Raw genomic sequence first — 26,983 nt, 5'->3', positions numbered from 1 at the left:
AAACCAAAGTGTAAGGATACTACAGACCAATAACACAATAACCCCAATAAATACAGAAAATTACAGACCAGTAACCCAAATAACCCCAATAAATACAGATGCTAAATTTCTCAGAAATATTAGCAAACCAAATTCAATATCACATTAAAATAATAATTCACCATGATCAAGTGGGATTTATCTCTGGGATGCAAGGTTGGTTCAACGAATGGAAATCAATAAATGTGATATGTCACATTAATAGAACGAAAGATAAAATTATATGATCATCTCAATAAATGCATAAAAGGCATTTGACATAATACAACATCCTCTCATGGTAAAAACTCTCAACAAATTGGAACTGGAAGGAACATACTGCAACACAACAAAGGCCATATATGACAAACTCACAGCCAACGTCATACTCAGTGGTGAAAGGTTGAAAACTTTTCTTCCATGATCAGGAAAAAGACAACAGGGCCCATTCTCACCAGTCCTACTCAACATAGCACTGGAAGTCATAGCTAGAGCAATTCGGAAAGACAAAAATTGAAAAGCATCCAAATCAGAAAGGAAGAAATAAAATTGCCCTTGTTTGCAGATGATATGATCTTATATACAGAAAATCCTAAGACTCTACAAAAAAATTCTTAGAATAAACAAATTTGTTTAAGTTACAGGATACAAAACATATATGAGACAGTTGCATTTCTGCCCACTAATAACTAAACATTTGAAAAAGAAAAAGAAACAAAGAAACCAATCCAATTTACAAAAGGATTTGAAAGAATAAAATACTTAGGAATAAATTTAACCAAGGAGGTGAAATATCTGTCCACTGAAAACAAGGTTTTGATGAAAGAAATTGAAGAAGACACAAACAAATGGGAATATATCCCATTATCATGTATTGGAAGAATTAATATTATTTAAATGTCTGTATTACACAAAGCTGTCTATAGATTCAATGCAATCCCTATCAAAATTCCAATGGCATTTTTCAACAGAAATAGAAAAAACAATCCTATCATTTTTGTGGAGCCATAAAAGACCCCATATAGCCAAAGCAATCCTGAGAAAGAAAAATAAGGATCCAGGGGCTTCACACTTCTTGATTTCAAATTACACTAAAAGTTTTAGTAATCAAAACAATATGGTATTGCCACAAAAATAGACACATAGAACAATGGAACATAGTTGAGAGCCCATAAATAATCCCCTACACACAGTCCACTAAGATTTGACAAGGGAGCCAAGAAACTCAATAGGGAAAGGAGAGTCTACTCAATTAATGCTGTTGGGAAAACTGCATAACCACATGCAGAAGAATGCAATTGGACCTCTATCTTACACTGCTCAGAAAAATGAACTTGAAATGGACTAAAGACTCAAACATAAGACATGAAACAGTAAAACTTCTAGGAGGAAACAGGGAAAGAGCTCCTTGACATTTATCTTGGCAGCAGCAATTTACTGAATGTGACACCAAAAGCAGAAGCAACAAAAGCAAAAATAAGTGAGACTACATCAAACTAAAAAGCTACTGCATAGCAAAAGAAACAAGTAATAAAATAAAAAGAAACCTACAGAAGGGGAGAATATTTGAAAATCATATATGTGATAAGGCATTCATATCCAAAGCACATAGAGAACTCTTACAACTCCATAACAACAACAAAGATTCGAAAATGCACAAAGGCTCTGGATAGATATTTTCCATAGAAGACATGCAAGTGACCAATAAGTACATGAAAAGGTGCTCAACATTATGAATTACCAGGAAAATCAAAATCAAAATCACAGTGAGACATCACGTCACACCTTTTACTTTTGCTATTATCAAAAAGATAACAAGTGTTGACAAGGATGTTGAGAAAAGGGAAAACTTGTATACTGTTAGGGGGAATGTGAATTGGTGAAGCCACTATGAGATTCCTCAAAATCTTAAAAATAGAACTACCACATGATGCAGCAAACCCACTTCTGGGTACACATCAAAAGAAATTGAAATAAGGATCTCAAAGAGATATCTGCACTTCCATGTTCATTGCAGCTTTATTCACAATATCCAAAATATATAAACAATTTAAGTCTTCAGCAATGGATGACTGTAAATAAAATATATATGTATAACAGATACCAAAAAACTCCTAGAGGAAAACAGGGGGAGAACACTATTTGATATAAATCGCAGGAATATTTTTTTTTGATTCATCTCCTAAAACAAAGGAGATAAAAGCAAACATAAACAAATGGGACCTAATTAAACTTAAAAGATTTTGCACAGCAAAGGAAACCATAAACAGAATGAAAACACAACCGACAGACTGGGAGAAAACATTTTCAAATGATATGACAGATAAGGGGTTAATATCCTACATATATAAAAAGCTCAGACAACTCAACATTAAAACAAACAAACAAACAAACAAACAACCCGATTAAAAAATGGGCAGAAGAACTGAATAGAAATTTTCCCAAAAAAGAAATGCAGATGGCCATCAAGTGCACGAAAAGATGGTCAACATCGCTAATCATGAGGGAAATGCAAATCAAAACTACAGCATCACCTCACACTGGTCAGAATGGCTATCATCAAAAAGAAAATGAATAACAACTGTTGGGGAGGATGTGAAGAAAAGGGAACCATCGTACACTATTGGTGGGAAAGTACACTGGGGTAGCCACCACGGGAAACAGTATGGAAGTCCTAAAAAACTAAAAGTAGAACTACCATATGACCCAGCATTTCCACTCCTGGATATATATCCAAAAAAACCCCCACAAAAACATTAATTCAAAAAGACACATGCCTCCCAATGTTCACAGAAGCACTATTTACAATTGTCGAAGCAACCAAAGTGTCCATCAACAGATGAATGGATAAAGAAGACGTGGTGTTCGAGTACACACACACACACACACACTGGAATACTACTCACACATAAAAATGAATGAAGTTTTGCCATTTGCAACAACTTGGATGCACTTGGAGGTCACTGTTAACTGAAATAAGTCAGAGAAAGACAAATACTGTATGATATCACTTATATGTGGAATCTAAAAAATATATCAAAGTAGTGAATATAACAGAAAAGAAGCAGACTCACAGATACAGAAAACAAACTAGTGGTTACCAGGGGGACAGGCAAGGGGACAGGGTCAATATAGGGGTAGGAGGTTAAGAGGTATAAATTAGGTATAAAATAAGCTACAAGGATATATTGTACAACGTGGGGAATATAGCCAATATTTTATGGTAACTATAAAAGTAGTATAAACTTAAAAAGTGTGAATTGCTATATTGTACACCTGTAACATCTATTATTACCGTATATCAACTATACTTCAATTAAAAAATTAAGGAGAGGGGCTTCCCTGGTGGCGCAGTAGTTGAGAGTCCGCCTGCCGATGCAGGGGACACGGGTTCGTGCCCCGGGCCGGGAGGATCCCACATGCCGCGGAGCAGCTGCGCCCATGAGCCGTGGCGGCTGAGCCTGCGCATCGGGAGCCTGTGCTCCGTAGCGGGAGAGGCCACAACAGTGAGAGGCCCGCGTACCGGGAAAAAATAAAATAAAATAAAATAAAGGAGAGACAAAATCTCTCCAGACAAACAAAAGCTGAAGAAGTTGATGATCACTAGACTTGCCATATATGAAGTGCGGAAGTGAGTGACATCAGCACTGTGTTGGCAGAAGGGATCCTTCCTTTTTGTCCCCCCGCTTAAAAAAAATCCACATATATTTACTACCTATGAATTCTATTTTAGATGCTCATGAAAGCAGAGGATGGGAGGAAATAGTTCCCAAGCTTCAAGAAATTAAAGATTTAGATCTAACTATACAAAATATGATGATAAAATGGTAAAACACTAATTGCTAATGGGCTTCAGAGTAAGGAAATTATGCAATGAAGCTTTAAAAAATATGGAGCTGGATTATTTTAAAGAAATTTTAAAAGAGGTAGGTACTATATATCAAATAAATTGGGTTTTGTTTTCTACAATTTTTATTGTGTTAAAATACACATAAAGTTTACCAATTATTTTTAAGTGTTCAGTTCAGTGGTTCGTTGTACATTCACACTGTTGTGCAACCATCACTACCATCCATCTCCATAACTCTTTTTATCTTCTAAAATGGAAATTTTATACCTATTGAATAACAACTCTCCATTCTTCCCTTCCCCAAGCCCCAGCTACCACCATTCTACTTTCTGTATCTGTGATATTGATTACTAAGTACCTCATTTCAGTGGATGATACAGCATTTGTCTTTTTGTAACTGGCTTACTTCATTTAGCATAATGTCCTCAAGGTTCCTCCATGTTGTACTTTGTTGCAAAATTTCCATCCTTTTTAAGACTAAATAATATTCCATTGTGTATATACACAGCAGTTTGCTTTATCCATTCATCCATTGATGGACATTTGGGTTGCTTCCAAGTTTTAGCTATTGTGAATAATGCTGCTATGAACATGAGTGCATAAATATCTCTTCCAGACACTGCCTTCAATTCTTTTGGGTATACCCAGAAGAGGAATTGCTGGGTCATATGGTAATTCTATTTTTAATAATCTGAGCAATCTCCATACACACAATAGTGGTGATGCCATTTAACGTTCCCACCCACAGTGCACAACTGTTGCAATTTTTCCTCATCCTCATCATTTGCTGTGTTCTGTTTTTTTTGACAGCAGCCATCCTAATGGGCGTGAGGTGGTATCTCATAGTTTTGATGTGCATTTCCCTAATGATTAGTGATGTTGAGCTTCTTTTCATGTGCTTATTGGCCATCTGCATGTCTTCTTTAGAGAAATATCTATTCACATCATTTGCCTGTTTTTGAATCGGGCTGTTTGTTTTCTGTTGCTGAGTTTTAGGACTTTTCTATATATTCTGGATATTAATTTCTTATCAGATGTACGATTTGCAAATATTTTCTCTCAGTGGAAATACAAAACAGCCAGAAAGCAATTAATGAGATGGCATCTGGTAAGTCCTTATATTTGGGGTCAGATAATTCCTTCTTATAGGGGCTGTTTTGTGCATGGTAGGATATTTAGTAGCAACCCGGACTTCCACCCTCTAGAAGCCAGCATCAGTTCCACCCCAGCTGTGAAAACCACAAAGGCCTGCAGGCGTTGTGTCTGGAAGGAAAAGGTCATGGGTGCTGCTAAAAATGCTAAAGTACACAGGATCCCACACCCCCTCACAGAAAGAACTGCCAGGCCTAAGATACTCACAGTGCTGAGGTGGAGAAACCCTGACGTAACTTCGTTTTGCACTCACATTGCTTTATGTGTCAAAACAAAAAGAGCAATGTTCTCCTGGCATCAGCAAGATAACTCCTTAGGAGATAACATTCCTTTCTCAATCCTGTAAGGGTTTACGATGAACCACTACTTGTCTTCTACATGCAGATCTGGACTATGTATACTGTCAGTATGTTACTTTCATGTATAACCCTTTGTCTTGAAAACATATATAACTGTGCCTTGACCTCTAATGGGCAGAACAGTTCTCAGAGCTTTTTGGAAGACTATCTCCTGGGTTATAATCCTCAGATTGGCTTGAATAAAATTCTCTATTTCTTTCTTAGGTTGACTATTACTTAATTATTTTGTCAATATAATCTTCCAAGAAGATGCATTTCCACTTGAGGTCTCTCCCTTGTGCAAATAAGGATTCCTTATAAATTCAGAAGTTTTTTCTCAGAATCAAAAAAACTTTACTTCCTTTAACACTAATATACATTAGGCCTACAAATAGGATACACTTATTTTAAAATTACACTTACATTTTTGTTTTATAGCATTAAATAACAGAGCTTGGGATCATCAGGATTTAGGAACTAAGAAGAAAATAGTGGTCATTACCTCCTCCAATTAATTTTCTGCACTGTCTGGTAAACGACCGACATCGTCCCTTATAACAGAAGGAGTTGCCCGAATCACAACTCTGTCCATCACGTGCGTAAGTGTCAGGCACACAGTGTGCATTAGTCCCATCACAGAATTCGTCAAAATCACATTCATCAACTGATCGCCTACAAAGTGTATTAACTGGTTTTATCTGGAAGAGAAAAGAAACATAAGAAAAAACTCACATATAAATGATACCCAAGTTTTCTTTCTCTTTCAGGCTTGAAGTTTCCATCCATTTTTTCTAAGTTGTTAAGAGCAGTGAGGACATTGTCTTCTTGTTAACTACTTAAGCATTGCACAGACAATTAGGTGATTGAATTTTCTGTGCTAAAGGAGTGGGTATTGCTTGTGAGAGATATGAGAAACTCAAAGATAGGCAGACTACCATAATTATAAAAAAGAAAGTAGAGCTAAATGATTATTATAAAAATTACTTTCAACCCACTAAGGATATGCTCACATGGGCAGACTCTGGTTTCTCCATATGCCATCCTTAAAGCAGAAATCAGCAACCATTTACAAAACAATAAATATGCCTCATAAACATTTCGAAAAAAGTTTGCAGGACACATAAGAGAAGGTTTGTTTCATGTACCACATTGGAAACAACTGTAAAAAGTAACTTGTCCAATTATATATCTCTGATCTCTTCAGTGTTCACTGTTAGCTCATAGCTTCCGGGGTTCCCTTTATGCATATCTGCTTTTGAAAACAAACATATAAATACCATGACTGCAAACCCTTTCCTCAACACAAGTCCCAATTCCTTACGGCTATCATCACTATCGTACACAAACTAAGTCAAATTTGTTCTGGCTTCAAAGGTCCTAGAGACCCAGATTATATAACATTCACTGCCCCGCCTCTGAAAGAGGGTTTCTAGATAGTTTTCTCATTTACAACAAGTACCTGCTACCTGCAGCAAATCTGACACAAGTTCTCCAAGAGATGGGTGGGAAGACAAAACAATACTTGTGGTACCCAAGCTTATAGAGTTAGCATTCAAATCAAAACAAATAATCAAAATTGTTTTCAAAAGAAAATACATATAATGAGAAAGTATTAATATTTGTTTCTTCAGAATATACTTTCTTTTACAAATGTGTATAAATGGCAATCTTCCTTTTATTCTAATTTCTTTTACCATTAAAACTTTATTTTTTACAGCTGTTTAAGGATCACAGGAAAATATGAGGCGAAAGTACAGAGATTTCCCATATAACCCCTGCCCTACACATGCAAAGCAGGTATTACTAGAGTGGTACATTTGTTGCAACTGATGAACTTACACTGACACATCATAATCATTCAAAATTCATGGTTTATATTAAAGTTCACTCTTGGTGTTTTACATTCTACAGGTTTAGACAAATGTATAACGACATGTATCTATTGTTGTGGTATCATACAGAGTATTCGTACTACGCTAATAATCCTTCATGCTCTTCCTATTCATCTCCCCCTCACTCCCTGGCAACCACTGATTTTTCACTGTCTACATAGTTCTGCCTTTTTCAGAATGTCATATAGTTGGAATCATACAGTATATAGCCTTATTAGAGTGCCTTCTTTCACCCAACTTCTTTTTCAATACTTAAATACCCAGATCCTTAAATGCCCTTTGAACCAAGCTTTATCACTGTACTTGCTCCTCCATTAAAGTGTGTTTATTTTCCTTTCCACGGCTCTCTAATTCCCAGACGACCCTAAAACATTAAACCTTCTGGCTCCTTGTTCCACATTATTTTCTCCTAAAATATTTTTATTTTGTTTTTCCTCGTAATTTTTAATTTATTTTTATTCTTGCCAAGACTATCAGTCTGCATGTGTAATGTATAATTCATATACAGGGCTGTGTCCCTTTACACAACTGAACCAGGGATGAGTGAGTTAATTTACTGCTTCTGACCATCATATCAGCCTTAACAGCATAGTAAAAAAATTACTGTGTATTTCAGAAAAATCATCGTCTGGGCTATGTCCCTTTCCATAATTGGGCCCAGGAACTAATTAGAATCATAAATACTATCCCAGTCTCAACAGCAGTTGTTCAGGTATCCTTGTGGACATGTGAATCTTGTTTGTGCAGCAGAAAAATATTTCCTTTTGGCACACGGATGACACTACGTAACTATACTAGTTGTATTTGACAGGTTGGTTAATTTTTTTTAACATCTTTATTGGAATACAATTGCTATACAATGTTGTGTTAGTTTCTGCTGTATAACAAAGTGAACCAACTATATATATACATATATCCCCATATCCCCACCCTCTTGCCTCTCCCTCCCACCCTCCCCATCCCACCCCTCCAGGTGGTCACAAAGCACGGAGCTGCTATCTCTGTGCGATGCAGCTGCTTTCCCACTAGCTACTTATTTTACATTTGGTAGTGTATATATGTCAATGCTACTCTCTCATTTCATCCCAGCTTACCCTGCCCCCTCCCAATGTCCTCAAGTCCACTCTCTACATCTGCGTCTTTATTCCTGTCCTGCCCCTAGATTCATCAGAAACTTTTTTATTTTTTTTAGATTCCATATATATGTGTTAGCATACAGTATTTCTTTTTCTCTTTCTGACTTATTTCACTCTGTATGACAGACTCTAGGTCCATCCACCTCACTACAAATAACTCAATTTCATTTCTTTTTATGGCTGAGTAATATTCCATTGTATATATGTGCCACTTTTTTATCCATTCATCTGTTGATGGACACTTAGGTTGCTTCCATATCCTGGCTATTGTAAATAGTGCTGCAGTGAACATTGTGGTACATGACACTTTTTGAATTATGGTTTTCTCAGGGTATATGCCCAGTAGTGGGATTGCTGGGTCATATGGTAGTTCTACTTTTAGTTTTTAAGGACCCTCCATACTGTTCTCCATAGTGGCTGTATCAATTTACATTCTCACCCTCTCCAGCATTTATTGTTTGCAGATTTTTTGATGATGGCCATTCTGACTGGTGTGAGTTGATATCTCATTGCAGTTTTGATTTGCATTTCTCTAATGATTAGTGATGTTGAGCATCTTTTCATGTGTCTGTTGGCAATCTGTATATCTTCTTTGGAGAAATGTCTATTTAGGTCTTCTGCCCATTTTTGGATTGGGTTGTCTGTTTTTTTTGATATTGAGCTGCATGAATTGCTTGTATATTTTGGAGATTAATCCATTGTCAGTTGCTTCATTTGCGAATATTTTCTCCCATTCTGAGGGTTGTCTTTTCGTCTTGTTTATGGTTTCCTTTGCTGTGCAAAAGCTTTTAAGTTTCATTAGGTCCCATTTGTTTATTTTTATTTCCATTTCTCCAGGAGGTGGGTCAAAAGGACCTTGCTGTGATTTATGTCATAGAGTGTTCTACCTATGTTTTCCTCTAAGAGGTTAATGGTGTCTGGCCTTACATTTAGGTCTTTAATCCATTCTGAGTTTATTTTTGTGTATGGTGTTAGGGAGTGTTCTAATTTCATTCTTTTACATGTAGCTGTCCAGTTTTCCAGGCACCACTTATTGAAAAGGCTGTCTTTTCTCCATTTTATATTCTTGCCTCCTTTATCAAAGATAAGGTGACCCTATGTACATGGGTTTATGTTTGGGCTTTCTATCCTGTTCCATTGATCTATATTTCTGTTTTTGTGCCAGTACCACACTGTCTTGATCACTGTAGCTTTCTGGTATACTCTGAAGACCAAGAGCCTGATTCCTCCAGCTCCATTTTTCTTTCTCAAGATTGCTTTGGTTATTCGGGATCTTTTTTGTTTCCATCCAAATTGTGAAATTTTTTGTTCTAGTTCTGTGAAAAATGCCATTGGTAGTTTGATAGGGATTGCACTGAATCCATAGATTGCTTAGGGTAGTATAGTCATTTTCACAATATTGATTCTTCCAATCCAAGAACATGGTATATCTCTCCATCTGTTTATATCACCTTTAATTTCTTTCATCAGTGTCTTATAGTTTTCTTCATACAGCTCTTTTGTCTCCCTAGGTAGGTTTATTCCTAGGTATTTTATTCTCCTTTTTGCAATGGTACATGGAAGTGTTTCCTTAATTTCTCTTTCAGATTTTTCATCATTAGTGTATAGGAATGCAAGAGATTTCTGTGCATTAATTTTGTATCCTGCCATTCTAATAGTTTTTTTGATTAGCTCTAATAGTTTTCTGGGAGCATCTTTAGGATTCTCTATGTATAGTATCATGCCATCTGCAAACAGTGACAGTTTTACTTCTTTTACAATTTGGATTCCTTTTATTTTTTTCTTCTCTGATTGCCAAGGCTAGGACTTCTAAAACTATGTTGAATAAAAGTGGCGAACGTGAACATCCTTTTCTTGTTCCTGATCGTAGATGAAATGCTTTCAGTTTTTCACTGTTGAAAATGATGTTGGTTCTGGGTTTGTCATATATAGCCTTTATTATGTTGAGGTAGGTTCCCTTTATGGCTTTCTGGAGAGTTTTTATCATAAATGGGTGTCGAATTCAGTCAAAAGCTTTTTTTGCATCTATTGAGATTATTAAAAACATGGTTTTTATCCTTCAATTTGTTAATATAGTGTATCACATTGATTTACATATACTGAAGAATCCTTGCATTCCTGGGATAAACTCCACTTGATCATGGTGTATGATCCTTTTAATGTGTGGTTGGATTCTGTTTGTTAGTATTTTGTTGAGGATTTTTTTTGTGTGTGACATCTTTGTGTGGTTTTGGTATCAGGGTGATGGTGGCCTCATAGAATGAATCTGGGAGTGTTCCTCCCTCTGCTATATTTTGGAAGTGTTTGAGAAGGATAGGTGTTAGCTCTTCTCTAAATGTTTGACAGAATTCGCCAGGGAAGCCATCTGGTCCTGGGCTTTTGTTTGTTGGAAGACTTTTAATCACAGTCTCAATTTCAGTGCTTATGATTTGTCTGTTTATATTTTCTATTTCTTCCTGGTTCAGTCTCAGAAGGTTGTGCTTTTCTAAGAATTTGTTCATTTCTTCCAAGTTGTCCATTTTATTGGCATATAGTTGTTTCTAATATCTCTCATGATCCTTTATATTTCTGCAGTGTCAGTTGTTACTATTTTTTCATTTCTAATTCTGTTGATTTGAGTCTTCTCTCTTCTTTTCTTTATGAGTCTGGCTAATGGTTTATCAATTTTGTCTATCTTCTCAAAAAAACAGCTTTTAGATGTACTGATCTCTGCTATCATTTCCTTCATTTCTTTTTCATGTATTTCTGACCTCATCTTTATGATTTCTTTCCTTCTGCTAACTTTGGGGATTTTTTTGTTCTCCTTTCTCTAATTGCTTTAGGTGTAAGGTTAGATTGTTTATTTGAGATTTTTCTTCTTTAGGTAGGATTGTATTCCTATAAACTTCCCTCTTAGAACTGCTTTTGCAGCATCCCATAGGTTTTGGTTCATTGTGTTTTCATTGTCATTTGTTTCTAGGTAATTTTTGATTTCCCCTTTGATTTCTTCAGTGATCTCTTGGTTATTTAGTAGTGTATTGTTTAGCCTCCATGTGTTTGTATTTTTTACAGTTTTTTTTCCCTGTAATTGATATCTAGTCTTATAACATTGTGGTCAGAAAAGATACTTGATATGATTTTAATTTTCTTAAACTCACCAAGGCTTGATTTGTGACCCAAGATATGATCTATCCTGGAGAATGTTCCATGAGCACTTGAGAAGAAAGCGTATTCTGTTGTTTTTGGATGGAATGTCCTATAAATATCAGTTAACTCCATCTTGTTTAATGTGTCATTTAAACTTTGTGTTTCCTTATTTATTTTCATTTTGGATGATCTGTCCATTAGTGAAAGTGGGGTGTTAATGTCCCCTACTATTATTGTGTTACTGTCGATTTCCCCTTTTATGGCTGTTAGTGTTTGCCATATATATTGAGGTGCTCCTATGTTGGGTGCATAAATATTTACAATTGTTGTATCTTCTTTTTGGATTGATTCCTTTATCATTATGTAGTATCCTTCTTTGTCTCTTGTAATAGTCTTTATTTTAAAGTCCATTTTGTCTGATATGAGAACTGCTACTCCAGCTTTCTTTTGTTTTCCATTTATATGGAATACCTTTTTCGATCCCCTCACGTTCAGTCTGTGTGTGTCCCTAGGTCTGAAGTGGCTCTCTTGTAGACAGCATATATATATGTGTCTTGTTTTTGTATCCATTCAGCCAGTCTATGTCTTTTGGTTGCAGCATTTTAATTTATTTAAATTTAAGGTAATTCTCAATATGTATATTCATATCACCATTTTCTTAATTGTTTTCAGTTTGTTAGGTCTTTTCCGTCTCTTGTGTTTCCTGCCTAGAGAAGTTCCTTTAGCATTTGTTTCAAAGCTGGTTTGGTGGTGCTGAATTCTCTTAGCTTTTGATTGTCTGTAAAGGTTTTAATTTCTCCATCGAATATGAATGAGATCCTTGCTGGGTAGAGTAATCTTGGTTGTAGGTTTTCCCCTAACATCACTTTAAATATGTCCTGCCACTCCCTTCTGGCTTGCAGAATTTCTGCTGAAAGATGAGCTGTTAACCTTATGGGGATTCCCTTGTATGTTATTTGTTGCTTGTCCCTTGCGGCTTTTAATATTTTTTCTTTGTATTTAATTTTTGATAGTTTGATTAATACGTGTCTTGGCGTGTTTCTCCTTGGATTTTTCCTGTATGGGACTCTCTGCCTTTCCTGGACTTGATTGACGACTTCCTTTCCCATGTTACGGAAGTTTTCAACTATAATCTCTTCAAATATTTTCTCAGACCCTTTCTTTTTCTCTTCTTCTCCTGGGACCCCTATAATTCGAATGTTGGTGCATTTAATGTTGTCCCAGAGGTCTCTGAAACTGTGGTCAATTCTTTTCATTCTTTTTTCTTTATTCTGATCTGCGGTAATTATTTCTACTATTTTATCTTCCAGGTCACTTATCTGGTCTTCTGCCTCAGTTATTCTGCTATTGATTCCTTCTGGAGAATTTTTAATTTTATTTATTGTGTTGTTCATCATTGTTTGTTTGCTCTTTAGTTTTTCTAGGTCCTTGTGAAATGTTTCTTGTGTTTTCACCATTCTATTTCCAGGATTTTGGATCATCTTTACTATCATTACTCTGAATTCTTTTTCAGGTAGACTGCCTATTTCCTCTTCATTTGTTTGGTCTGGTAGGTTTTTACCTTGCTCCTTCATCTGCTGCATATTTCTCTGTCTTCTCATTTTGTTTAACTTACTGTGTTTGGGTCTCCTTTTTGCAGGCTGCACGTTTGTAGTTCCCATTGTTTTTGGTGTCTGCTCCAGTGGGTAAAGTTGGTTCAGTGGATTTTGTAGGCTTCCTGGTAGAGGGGACTGGTGCCTGTGTTCTGGTGGGTAGGGCTGTGTCCAGTGGTGTGTTTTGGAGTATCTGTGAACTTAGTATGATTTTAGGCAGCCTCTCTGCTAATGGGTGGGGTAGTGTTCCTGTCTTGCTAGTTGTTTGGCATGGGGCGTCCAGCAGTGGAGCCTGCTGGCAACTGGGTGGAGCTCTGTCTTAGCACTGAGATGGAGATCTCTGGGAGAGCTCTCGCTGATTGATATTACATAGGACCAGGAGGTCTCTCGTGGTCCAATGTCCTGAACTCGGCTCTCCCACCTCAGAGGCTCTGGTTGACACCAAACCGGAGCACCAAGACCCTGTCAAGCACATGGCCAGGTACGTGGGGATTTTCTTGCTTTTTGGGAAGTCTGAGGTCTTCTGCCAGTGTTCAGTAGGTTTCCTGTAGGAGGTGTTGCACATGTAGATGTATTTTTTATGTATTTGTGGGGAGAAAGGTGATCTTTCTCCATGGCTTACTCCTCCACCATCTTGAAGGTCCCCAGGTTGGTTAATTTTTAAAGTTACTATTAATATCAATAACTAATCCTACACTATGTCCAATAATGGGAAAGAAGAGGAGAGTGGCATCAGTAAGGTGGGAGAATAGGAGATTCCAGGCTGCATACTCACACAGAAACAACTACCATGGATAAGAATACCTTTATGGGAGTCCAGGAATCCAACAAAAAGGTTCCAGTCCCCTTTTGGAGTAAAAACATCTGAGAGTAGATGCATTGAAGTGGGTAAGAACAACAGTTTCTCTTGACCCACATCACCCCTTCTCCAAGGTGGCCTGTGACTTCTCCAAGAGAAGAAAGTGAAAGCGATGTAAGGAGCCTGGTTTCCCCAGCCTTGTGAGACAATGGCCACGAGGCCCACTTTTGTCCTGCCCCACCCAGAACACTGAGCGGATTGGCAGTCTGGAGACACATACGAGTAGGGAAAAGGGATGGGTGCTCACAGCAATAGTGTATGGATCACAGCAACCAGCCATGTATCCTAATAACTGGCTCGCAAGCTCCTGCAAGAGCCCTCGATATGAACCAATAGGATGCCTCACCTGAGGACACCCACAACTAGCCAGAGAACACCTACAGCACTCCACACACACCCGCATAGCCAGCACCCACAATCTCCAGCAGATGGTGCACGTAAGCCTCCAACAGGGTGCAGAATGCTGCGGAGGACACATGGATATTAGCAGCTGCCTGGACTCTGCTGAAGTGGGGGAAGGTGCACAACTTTGAACACTTCAGGGCACAGCCTTAAGGAAAATAAATAGGAGGCTTTCCACATTCATACTGGCTTTGCAAGACTGAGAGAAAGCATACAATCCTAAACTTTCGCACCACGAGGGAATAAGAGGAATGGAGTATACACACCCATAGAAAAGGTCTGAGAGACCCTCAGAACTCTAGCTGGGCTGACGGGTGCCTGACTTCTTTCTCTCCCAAGGCCAGTTACTAAACACTGGAGGAGATGGTGACTTCTTCAAATGTGAAGACAGCAATGCAAGGCATCAAGGAACATAAAGAATCAAGGAAATAAGACACCACCAAAGGACTGAAATATGTCTCTGTGGAAGACCCCAAAGGAATGAAGATGCACAAATTGCCTGACAAAAAAAATTAAAAATATTCATCATAAGTTCAGTGAAATATAAGAGAGAATAGATAGGCAAATCAATAAAAATCAGGAAAATAATACATGAACATAATGAGACATCTAACAAAGAGAGAAAAATTTTTTTAAGAACCAAATAAATTCTGGATCTGAAGAATGAAATGACTGAACTGAAATTTTTCATATAAAAAAGCTGCAAAAGCACAGTTGATCAAGCAGAAGAAACAGTGAATTCAAAGACAATTATTTGAAATTATCCAGTTGGAAGAACAAAGAAGAAAAAAAATAAATTCTATGGTACATATGGAACATTGTCGAAAGAAACAACCTATGCACATGGGAATCCCAGAAGGAGCAAAGAGAAAGGGCAGAAAGCTTACTTAATAAAGAAATACTGACAGAAGAAGAAAGAAACTTATCACAAGGGAATCCACATAAGACTGTAAGACTACTCAGCAGAAACCTTGCAGTTCAGAAAGTGGGAGGATATTTTCAAAGAAAAAACTCTGCCAACCAAGAATACTGTACCTGGTAAAGCTGCCCTTCAGAAATGAAGAAGAGATAAGACTTTCCCAGAAAGACCTATGCTGAGGAAGTTCATCACCACTAGACCTGTCTTACCAAAAAAAAAAAAAGGCTCTTTAAAGAAGGTTCTTCAAGTCAAAATGAAAACATGCCAAATAGCATCATGAAAACATATGAAAGGATAAAATCCACTGGCAAAAGTAAGTATTCAATAAAATTCAGATACTCCAATACTATACATAATATGGTGGTATAGTAAATTACTTTTAACTCTGGTATAAAAGTTAAAAGACAAAAGCATTAAAAATAACTGTAGCTGCAACAATTTGTTCATGGATACACAATAGTTTTAAATGTAAAAATATGACTAATAGCATGAAATGTGGGGGGAGAGAAGTAAAAGCTTAGAGTTTTTGTATGAAATTGAAGACATTATCAGCTTAAATAGGCTGTTATGACTATAAAATGTTTTGTGTAAGCCTTGTGAAAATCACAAAGAAAATACTTTTAGTCAAAACACAAAATATAAAGAGAAATGAATCAAAGCATACCACCACAAAAAAAAATCACAAAGTAAGACTGTGAGAGAGGAAAAATGGGACAAAAGAACTACAAAACAAACAGAAAACACTATGGCAATAGCAAATCCTTCCTTATCAATAATTACTTTGAAAGTAAATGAATTACACTCAACAATCAAAAGACATAGAGTAGATGAATGAATAAAAAACAAAATTCAACTATGTGCTGCCTATAAGAAACTCATTTAAGCCTTCAGAATACACATAAACTGAAAGTGAAGGGATGGAATTAACTAGTTCATACAAATGGCAATCAGAGAGAGCAGGGAGGCCACATTTATATCAGATAACATAGACTTTAAGAACTTAAATAAACAACGTTTATAACAATTACAAATACATATGCACCCAACCTTAGAATACCTAAATATACAAAGCGAACATTAACAGAACTGAAGAAACAGTCACAAATACAGTAATAATAATGGGTGACTTCATTACCATACTTTCAATATCGGTTAGATCATCCATAACAGAAAAATCCATAAGAAAACAATGGACTTTAACCATATTATAGACCTAATGGACCTAACAAACATACACAGAATGTTCCATCCAATAGCAGCAGAATATATAGGCTCCTCAAGTGCACATAGAACATTCTCCAAGATACAGCATAGGCCAAAAACAAGTCCTAACAAATTTAAAAAGACTGAAATCATATCAAGCATCTTTTCCAACTACAATGAAAGAAAACTTGAAAATTCACAAATTTATGAAAATTAAATAATACACTACTGAAAAAAACAATTGTGTCAACATAGAAATTAAAAGGAAGCAAAAATACTTTGAGAAAATGAAAAATGGAAATAACAACATTCCAAAACCAAAGGGATGCAGGAAATTTACTTCTGAGTAGAACTTTCATAATAATAAACACCTATATTCAAAAAATGATCTCAGACAAACAACCTACCTAACACTTCAAGGAACTAGAAAAAGAAGAACCAACTAAGCTCAAAGTTAGCAGAAGGAAGGCAATAATATATATTAGAGCAGAAATAAGTGAAATAGAGATTTGAAAAACAATTTTAAAAAGTGACAAAAACTAAGAGCTGGGTTTTTGAAAAGATAAAATTGGCAAACTTTTAGCTAGGCTAACTGAGAAAAAAAAAAGGAGACAATTCATATAAATTAAAAATGAAAGAGGTGGCATTATAACAGATAGCACAGAAATACAAGGGATTATAAGAGACTACAATTATAATCAAAGTTTATAAACTAGAAGAAACCTAGAAATGATCTTCCAAGATTGAATCATGAAGAAATAGGAAATCTGAACAAACCAATAATGAGCAAACAGAGTGAGTCAGTTATCAAAAACCTCCCATAAAAGAAAAGCCCAGGATCAGATGGCTTCACAGTTGAATTCTATCAAACATTTAAGGAAAAATTAAGGCCAATCCTTCTTAATCTCTTCCAAAAAATTGAAGAGGAAAAAACACTTTCAAACTCATTTTACAAGGCCAGAATTACCCTCAGACCAAAGTCAGACAAGGACACCACAAGAAAAGAAAACTATATGCCAAAGTAGTTTTGACCTGATGAACAGCCTGATGAACATAGATGCAAAAGTCCTCAACAAAATACTAGCAAACCAAGTTCAACGGCACATTAAAATGTTCATACACCATCATCAAATGAGATATAGCCCTAGGATGCAAGGATGGCTGAACATACCCAAGTCAATAAATGCCATACACTACATTAACAGAATTAAGGATAAAAATAACATGATTATCTCAACAGATACAGCAAAAGCATTTGCCAAAATTTAATATATTTTCATGATGAAAAACTATCAACTTACCTATAGGAAGGAATGCACCTCAACATAATAAAGGCCATATATGACAATCCCATAGCTAACAAGCCAAGGATGCCCTCTCTCACTACTCCTGTTCAACTTAGTACTGGAAGTCCTAGCCAGAGCAATGAGGCAAGAAATAAAAGACATCCAAATTGGAAGGAAAGAAGTCAAATTGTCTCTGTTTGCATTATGCTATATATAGAAAAGGTTAAAGACTTCACCAAAACAACTGTTAAAAATAATAACTTAATTATTTAAAGTTGCAAGATCCAAAATCAACATACAAAAATAGTTGTGTTTCTTTACAATAAAAATGAGCTATCTACAAAACAAATTAAGAAAAAATCCTATTTACAATAGCCTCAAAAAGAATAAAATGCTTAGGAATAATTTTTATTAAGGATATATAAGATCTGCACATTGAAAATTATAAAACATTGATGAAGGAAATCCATGATGAAAAACAAGTAAATGGAAAGATAGCCTTTGCTGATTTTTCTTTGTGTCCTTTGGCTTTAATAAATCACAGTCACAAGTAAGCTATATGCTGAGAACTGTGAGTTCTCTACTGATTCATTAAACCTAGAGATACTACTGGGGACCACCGAGAAAGGAAAAAATTGCCATCTTAACAATTCTGAGTTTCCAATCCATTCACATGGAATATTCCAACTTCACTTAGATTTTTTCTTTTCCTCAAAATTGTGTTAAGTGAATCTGTTTTGCATTTCTTTTATTAAGAGTATTCTTATGCTACTGTGAATGGAATTGCTTTTCTAATTTCATTTTCAGATTGTTCACTGCAATTACATAGAAATTCAATTCATTTTTGTATAGTGACTGTGTATCTTGTGACTTTTATAAACTCATTTGCTTTCAAAGCTATTTTTGATGAATTCCTTAGGATTATTACATACATGCAGGATCATGTCATCTGCAGAGAGACGTGTACTTCCTCCCTCCAAATTGGACGACTTTTATTTCTTTTTCTTACCTGACTATACTTTCTACAGTCTCTAGTACAGCATTGAATAGAGGTGATGAGAGCCTACACCTCCTTGCTCTGTGTCTGATTTCAGGGGGAAAGTACTCAGAATTTTGATATTAGTATGATGTTAGCTGTAGGTATTTCATAGATGACCTGTATCAGGTTAAGTTTCTCCCTATTTATAATTTGTGGATAATTTTATAAATGAGTGGTTATTACATTTGTTATATCCTTTCACTGAATCTTCTGAGATGATCATGTACTTTCTTTTCCTTTATTTAAATAATATGGTGTGCTACATTAATTAAACAAACTTGCAGTACTGAAATAAATCCCTCTTGGTCATGGTGGCATTCTTTTCATGTTTCTGGATTCTGTTTGTAATTTTAAAAGGGTTTTTGCATTGACATTCATGAGGAATATTGGTCTGTAGTCTCCCTGTGAGGCTTTCATCTGGTGTCAGGGTAATACTGTCCTTTAAAATGAGTTATTTTTCTTATTTATTTTTTTAAAATAAATTTATTTATTTATTTATTTTTGGCTGCGTTGGGTCTTTGTTGCTGCGTGTGGGCTTTCTCTAGTTGTGGTGAGCAGGAACTACTCTTTGTTGTGGAGCACGGGCTCTAGGTACATGGGCTTCAGTAGTTGTGGCACGCAGGCTCAGTAGTTGTGGCTCACGGGTTCCAGAGCACAGGCTCAGTAGTTGTGGTGCACAGGCTTAGTTGCTCCACAGCATGTGGGATCTTCCCAGACCAGCACTCAAACCCATGCCCCCTGCATTGGCAGGTGGATTCTTAACCACTGCACCACCAGGGAAGCCCTAAAATGAGTTTTAAAGTATCCCTTTCTCTTATATTTTCTGGGAGAGATTGTGGTATATTGCTATTGTTTCTTCTTTAAATGTTTGGTAATATTCACCAGGGAAGCCATCTAAATCTGGGCTTTAATTTGTGGAAAGATTTTTTAATAATCATCTTAAAGAACCTTGATGAAGAAATGTAAGAGAACATAGGTAGATAACCAGAGGAAATTGAAAAAACTGCAAGAGCAAAATGGAGGAATAAAGAAAGTGTAACCATCAAAAAGAACCAAACAGAAATTGTAGAGTTGAAGAAACAATAATAAAAATAAAAATTTAATAAAAGACTTCAAAAGCAGAATCAATCATGCAGAAGCAACAGTAAGTGAACCTGAATATTGTTTATTTCCAATTATCTAGTAGAGAAACAACAACAACCAAAAATAATAAAAAAGTAAAGAACACCTACCTGAATTATGGTAGCTTATCAAGCAAATGAACATTCATGAGAGCTCCTGAAGGGGAAAACAGAGAGAAAGGAGCAGAAAGATTTTTAAAGAAATAATAGCTGAAAACTTCCCAAATCTTGGGAGACATACGGACAGCTAGGAACAGAAGGCTAAAAGGTCTCCAAACAAGAAAAACCTAAAATATATTCCCCTAAGACAAATTATAACCAAAATGTTAAAAGTCAAAAGAAAATTTTTGAAGCAGCAAGATAAAAATTACTCATTACATATAAAGGAATCCATAAGGTTATCAGTGGATTTCTCTGCAGAAATGTTGCAAACCAGGATGGAGGGGGATGAAACATTCAAAATACTAAAAGAAAAAATTGCCAACCAAGAAAACTATACAAAGCAAAGTGACCTTCAAAAATTAAGGAGAGATAAAGACAATTCCAGACAAATAAAAGGTAAGAGGGTTCATCACCTCCAGACCTGCTTATAAGAAATCCAACAAGGAGTTCATCAAATTATAAGAGGACATTAAGTCATGAAAATATATAAAAGTGTAAAACTCACTGGTAAATGTAAATATATAGTCAAATTCAGAATATACTACTACTGTAATCATGACAAATCACATTTATCTCTACTACAAAAGTATTATGAAATAAACATAGTTATGATAATTTGTTAATGGACTCACAATATAAAAAATACAAGGTGTGATATTAAATGCATAAAATATAGGAGGAGGAGAATTAAAAATGCAAAGCTTTTGTATTTATAGAAGATGGGTTGTTATTAGCAGCTTAAAATATACTGTTATATCTATAAAATATCTTTATAAGCATCATGGTATTCACAAAGAGGTAATCTATAATAGATACACAAATTAAAATATATCACTACAAAAAATAAATCAAAATGGAAGACAGAAAAGAAAAAGGAACTTTAAAAAACAGAAAACAACTAACAAGATGGCAATAGAAAGTCCTTGCCCATCAATAATTACTTTAAATGTAAACAGATTAAATTCTCCAATCAAAATATACAGAATGGAAAATGGATAGAGAAAAAAAAAAAGATTCAACAGTCAAGAAACTCAATTTAGCTTTAAGAATATGCCTAAGCTGAAAGTGAAAGGAAGAAAAAGATATTCCATGCAAATGCTAACCAAAAGAAAGCAGGGTTTACTGCACTTATATTAGACAAAATAGACTTTCAGTCAAATCAGTCACAAAAGGCAAAGAAGGTCATTATAAAATGATAAAGGGATCAATCCATCAAGAGAACATAACACTTGTAACTATACATGCAACAAATATTGGAGCACCTAAAAACTTTAAGCAAATATTGACAGACTGAAGGGAAAAGTAGACAACAATACAATAACAGAAGGGGACTTCAATACCCTACTTTTAACATTGGATAAATCAACCGGAAAGAAAGTAAGAAAATAGCAGACCTGAATAACATTATAGATCAAATAGACCTTGAGACATATATAGGACATTATTTCCAATGGAAAAAAATACAAATTCTTCTCAAAAGCACATGTATCATTCTCTACAATAGGATATATGGTGGTCACAGGCAAGTTTTAACAAACTTAAGACTGAAATAATATTTTGTGTATTTTACAGTGCTATGAAACTAGAAACCAATAAAAGAGGAAAAAGTGGAAAATTCAGAAAATGCAGAATTAAACATAACACTCCTGAACGACCAATAGATCAAGGAGAAATAAAAGAAAAATCAGAAAGAATCCTGAAACAGAGAAAAACAAAAAAAACAATATACCAAAATATATGAGATGCCGCAAAAGCAGTTATAAGAGTTACGTTTATAGCAATAAATGTCCACATTAAAAAAGGGAAATATCTCAAATAAACAACCCAACATTACACCTAAAGGAATAAGAAAAGGAGGAAAAAAGTAAATCCAAAGTTAGCAAAAGGTAGAAAAGAACAAAGATTAGAGGGGAAATAAATGAAATAGAGACTAAAAAGAAAATAGAGAAGATCAATAAAACTAGGAGTTGGATTTTTGAAATCCAAAATGGCAAAACTTTAGTTAGACTAACCAAGTAAAAAAAGACAGGCCTCAATAAAATAAAATTATGAATGAAAGAAGAGATACTAAATCTGATACTGTAGAAATACAAAGGATCATAAGAAGCTACTATGAAGAATTATATGCTGACAAAGTGTGTGACCTAGAAGAAATGTATACGTTCCAAGAAACACACAATCTACCAAGACTGAATCATGAAGAAATGGAAAACTCGAACTGACTAATCGTAACTATAGGGACTAAATTTGTTTTTAAAACCTCCTAAGAAAAGCCCAGGACCAGATGGTTTCACAAGTGAATTCTATGAAATATTTAAAGAAGAATACTAATCCTTCTCCAACTCTTCCAAAAAATTAAAAAGGAGGGAATACTTCCAAACTTGTTTTCCAAGGCCAGCATTACCCCAGTACTAAAGACAGATAAGGACACCAGAAGAAAAGAAAATTGCAGGCCAATATCCCTGGTGAATACAGATGAAAAACATTCTGAAGAAAATGCTAGCACACCAAATTCAACAGCATATTAAAAGGATCAAACACCATGGTCAAGTGGGATTTATACCTTAGATACAAGAATGATTCAACATACAGGTATCAATAAATGCAATACACCCCATTAATAAAATTAAGAGTAAAATTCATAAATCTGCTGAAGAGATGCAGAAAAAAACATTTGACAAAATTCAACACTCTTTCATGATAAACACTCAAAAAATTGGGTATAGAAAGAACATATCTCAACATAATAAGAGCTATATATGACAAACTTTAGCTAACATTATACCCAATAGTGAAAAGCTGAAATCTTTTCCTCTAAGATCAGGAATAAACGGAGGTATCCACTATCACCACTCCTATTCAGCACAGTACTGGAAGTTCCAGCCAAAGCAATTAGGCAAGAAAAAGAAATAAAAGGCACTCAAATCAGAAAGGAAGAAGTAAAATTGTCGCTGTTTTCACATGACATGATCTTATATACAGAAAATCCTAAAGAACCACAAAAAAAAATCCATTAGAACTGATACACAAATTGAGTAAAGTTGCAGGGTACACAATCAAACTACTAAAATCATTTCTATCCATTTATAACAAAATATATGAAAAAGAAAAATTTTAAATCCCACTTATAATAGTATCAAAAACATTATATTACTTGGGAATAAATTTAACTTTTAGACTTTATATGATGAAATTATGGCTGAAAACTTCCCTAACCTAAAGAAGGAAACAGGTATCCAGGTAAAGGAATGACAGAGAATCCCAAACAAGATGATCCCAAAGAGACCCACATTAAGAATTATCATAATTAAAATAGCAAGAGTTAAAGATAAAGAGAAAATTGTAAAGGCAGCAAGAGACAAAGTCACATACAAGGGAAGCCAAATAAGGCTCTTAGCTTATTTTTCTAAAGAAACTTTCCACCACAGAAGAGAGTGGTATGATATATTTAACGTGCTGAAAGAAAAAAAAAATCTACAACCTAGAATATTCTACCCTGCAAGGTTATCATTCTGAATTGAAAAAGAGATAAGGCTTTTCCAAGACAAGCAAAAATGAAGAGTTCATCACTACTAAACCAACCTTACAAGAAATGTTAAAGGATCTTCTTTAAGTGAAAAATAAAAGGCTACAACAAGAAATAAGAAAATATAGGAAGTGAAAAATCTCCCTGGTAAAGGCAAATACATAGTTAAGGCAGTGGATCAACCACTTAAATAATCTAGTATCAAGGTTAAAAGACAAAAATTGTAAAAATCAACTATAGCTACAATAAACATATAAGGGATAGTCATGAAGATGTAAAATATGACATCAAAAACACAAAATGTATATGGGGGGAGGGTAAAAAATGTAGATCTTTTAGAATTGTGTTTGAATTTGAATGACTATCAGTTTAAAACAAATAGGTGTAGCTATAGGTCAACATATATGATGGTGTATGGTAACCCAAATCAAAAACTACAATAGATATACAAAAATTAGAGAGAAAGGAGCCCATACATAACACTAAAGAAAATCATCAAACTGCAAGGGAAGAAACTAAAAGAGAAAGAAAAGAGAGAAGAATTACAGAAACAACCAGAAAGCAAGAAACAAAATATCAGTAAGTACATAGCTATCAATAACCCCTTTAAATGTCAAAGGACTAAATGCTGCAATCAAAAGGCTGACTGGATAAAAAAAAAAAAAAAACAAGACGCATCTATAAGCTACTTATAAGAGACTCAACTCAGAGCTAAATACATACGCAACAATCTCATCTACAATCACATCAAAAAGAATAAAATACCTAAGAATAAATTTAACCAAGGAAGTGAAAGACCTATACTCTGAAAACTATAAGACATTGATGAATACATACAAATAAATGGACAGATATACCATGTTCATGGATTGGAAGAATTAATGTTAAAATAACTGTACTACCCAAAGCAATCTACAGATTGAATGCAATCCCTAGCAAAATACTCATGACATTTTTCTCAGAACTAGAACAAAGAATTCTAAAATGTGTATGGAACCACAAAAGACCCCTAGCAGCCAAAGCAATCTTGAGAAAAAAGAACTAGAGTTATCACACTCCCTGACTTCTATTTTACAAAGCTACAGTAATCAAAACAGTATGCTACTGACACAAAAACAGGTATAAATCAATGGAACAGAATAGAGAGCTCAGAAATAAATCATACACATATGGTCAATTAATCTATGACAAAGGAGGCAAGAAGGTATACAATGGTGAAACAACAGTCTCTTTAATAAGCCATGTTGGGAAAACTGGACACCTCCACCTAAAAGAATGAAATTTTTGTATATCATGTGTGTATATTACATCATATACAAGAATAAACTCAAAATGGATTAAAGACCTAAATGCAAGACCAGAAACCATAAAACTCCTAGAAGAAAACATAAGCAGTACACTCTTTGACTTTGAATTTAGCAATATTTTTAATGGATCTGTCTCCTCAGGCAAGGGTATAAAAAGCAAAAATAAAGAAATGGGACTCATTCAAACAAAATCTTCCGCACAATGAAGGAAACCATCAAGAAAACAAAAAGGCAACCAACTGAATGGGAGAAGATATTTGCAAATATGTTTGTTAAGGGGTTAATATCCAAAATATAAAATGAACTCAGATGACTCAATATTAAAAAAACAAACAAGCAAACAAAACAAAAACTTGATTTTATTTTTTTCCCTTTTTTTAAATTTAATTTTTATCTTAAAATTAAAAAAAAATTTTTATTGGGGTATAGCTGTTTTACAATGTTGTGTTAGTTTCTACTGTACAGAGAAGTGGAGTTCCCTGTGCTATACAGCAGGTTCTCATTAATTATCTATTTTATACATATTAGTGTACATATGTCAATCCCACTCTCCCAATTCATCCCACCCCCCCTTTTCACCCCTTGGTGCCCACACGTTTCTTCTCTACTTCTGTGTCTCAATTTCTGCATTGCAAATAGGTTCATCTGTACCATTTTTCTAGATTCCACATATATGCCTTAATATATGATATTTGTTTTTCTCTTTCTGACTTACTTCACTCTGTATGACAGTCTCTACTGGTCAGAATGGCCATCATCAAAAAATCTACAAATAATAAATGCTGGAGAGGGTGTGAAGAAAAGGGAATCCTCTTGCACTGTTGGTGGGAATGTAAATTGATACAGCCACTGTGGAGAACAGTGTGGAGGTTCCTTAAAAAACTAAAACTGGAATTACCATATGACCCAGCGATCCCACTACTGGGTATATACCCAGAAAAACCATAACTCAAAAAGACACATGCACCCCAATGCTCACTGTGGCATCATTTACAATAGCCAGGTCATGGGAGCAACCTAAATGTCCACTGACAGACGAATGGACAAAGAAGATGTGGTACATATATACAATGGAATATTAATGAGCCATAAAAAGGAACGAAATGGGGTCATTTGTAGAGACGTAGATGGACAACTTGATTTTGAAATGGACAGAGAGCCTGAATAGGCATCTTTCAAAAGACACACAGATGGCCAACAGGCACATGAAAAGATGTTCAACATCACTAATCAGGGAAATGAAAATCAAAATCACAATGAGATATCACCTCACACCTGTCAGAATGGCTATAGTCAAAAAGGCAACAAATGGCAAGTGTTTACAAGGATGCGGAGAAAAGGGAACCCTGGCACACTATTGGAGGGAATGTAAATTGTTACAGTCACTATGGGAAACTATATGGAGGTTTCTCAATTAAAAATAGAACTACTTTGATCCAGGATATATATCTGAAGGATATAATAACAGTGTCTTGAAGAGGCAGGTGTACCCCCATGTTCATCGCAGCATTACTCACAATAGCCTAGATATGGAAATGACCTAAGTGTCGAGCAATAGATTAATGTATTAAAAGAAATGTAGTGTGGAATAATATTCAGCCATAAAAAATAAGGAAATCTTGCCATTTGCGACAACATGTAGGAACCTGGAGGACATTATGCTAATTGAAATAAGTCAGACAAGAGAAAGAGAAATACTATATAATCTCACATGTGAAATGTAAAAAAGTCAAACTCCTCAAAGCAGAGAGTAGATTGGTGGTTGCCAGTGGGTGCTAGGTGAGGAAAATGGGAAGATGTAGGTTAAGGGTACAAATTTTCAGCTATAAAATGAAAAAAATCTGGGGATCTAATGTACTGCATTACTGTAGTTAACAATAATGTTATTATATACTTAAAAGTTGCTAAGATAGTAAATCTTAAATGTTCTCAGTATGTGAAGTGGTGGATGTGTTAACTAACCTTATTGTGGTCATCATTTCACAATACATACTTAGAGCAAATCATTACGTTGTACATCTTAAACTAAAGAATTATATGTTGGTTATATCGATA

At 35.2% G+C, this 26,983-nt stretch overlaps 1 protein-coding gene across 6 annotated transcripts in view; it reads right to left on the bottom strand.

Annotated features, from left to right (window-relative positions):
• The window catches only part of LOC101339706 (disintegrin and metalloproteinase domain-containing protein 5-like), a 230,572-nt gene that overhangs the window by 121,355 nt on the left and 82,234 nt on the right, over positions 1-26,983 (bottom strand). For all 6 annotated transcript variants that reach the window (XM_073798647.1, XM_073798649.1, XM_033848743.2 and 3 more), the window contains exon 14: positions 5,861-6,056. In XM_073798647.1, the coding sequence (XP_073654748.1) occupies positions 5,861-6,056 (196 nt within the window). The remainder of the gene's footprint in view (positions 1-5,860; positions 6,057-26,983) is intronic.

This window comes from Tursiops truncatus, chromosome 21, assembly GCF_011762595.2.
Source record: "Tursiops truncatus isolate mTurTru1 chromosome 21, mTurTru1.mat.Y, whole genome shotgun sequence".
Lineage (NCBI taxonomy): Eukaryota > Metazoa > Chordata > Mammalia > Artiodactyla > Delphinidae > Tursiops > Tursiops truncatus.
The sequence above is the reverse complement of the archived record's forward strand: the minus strand, read 5'-3'. Positions and strand labels throughout refer to the sequence as shown.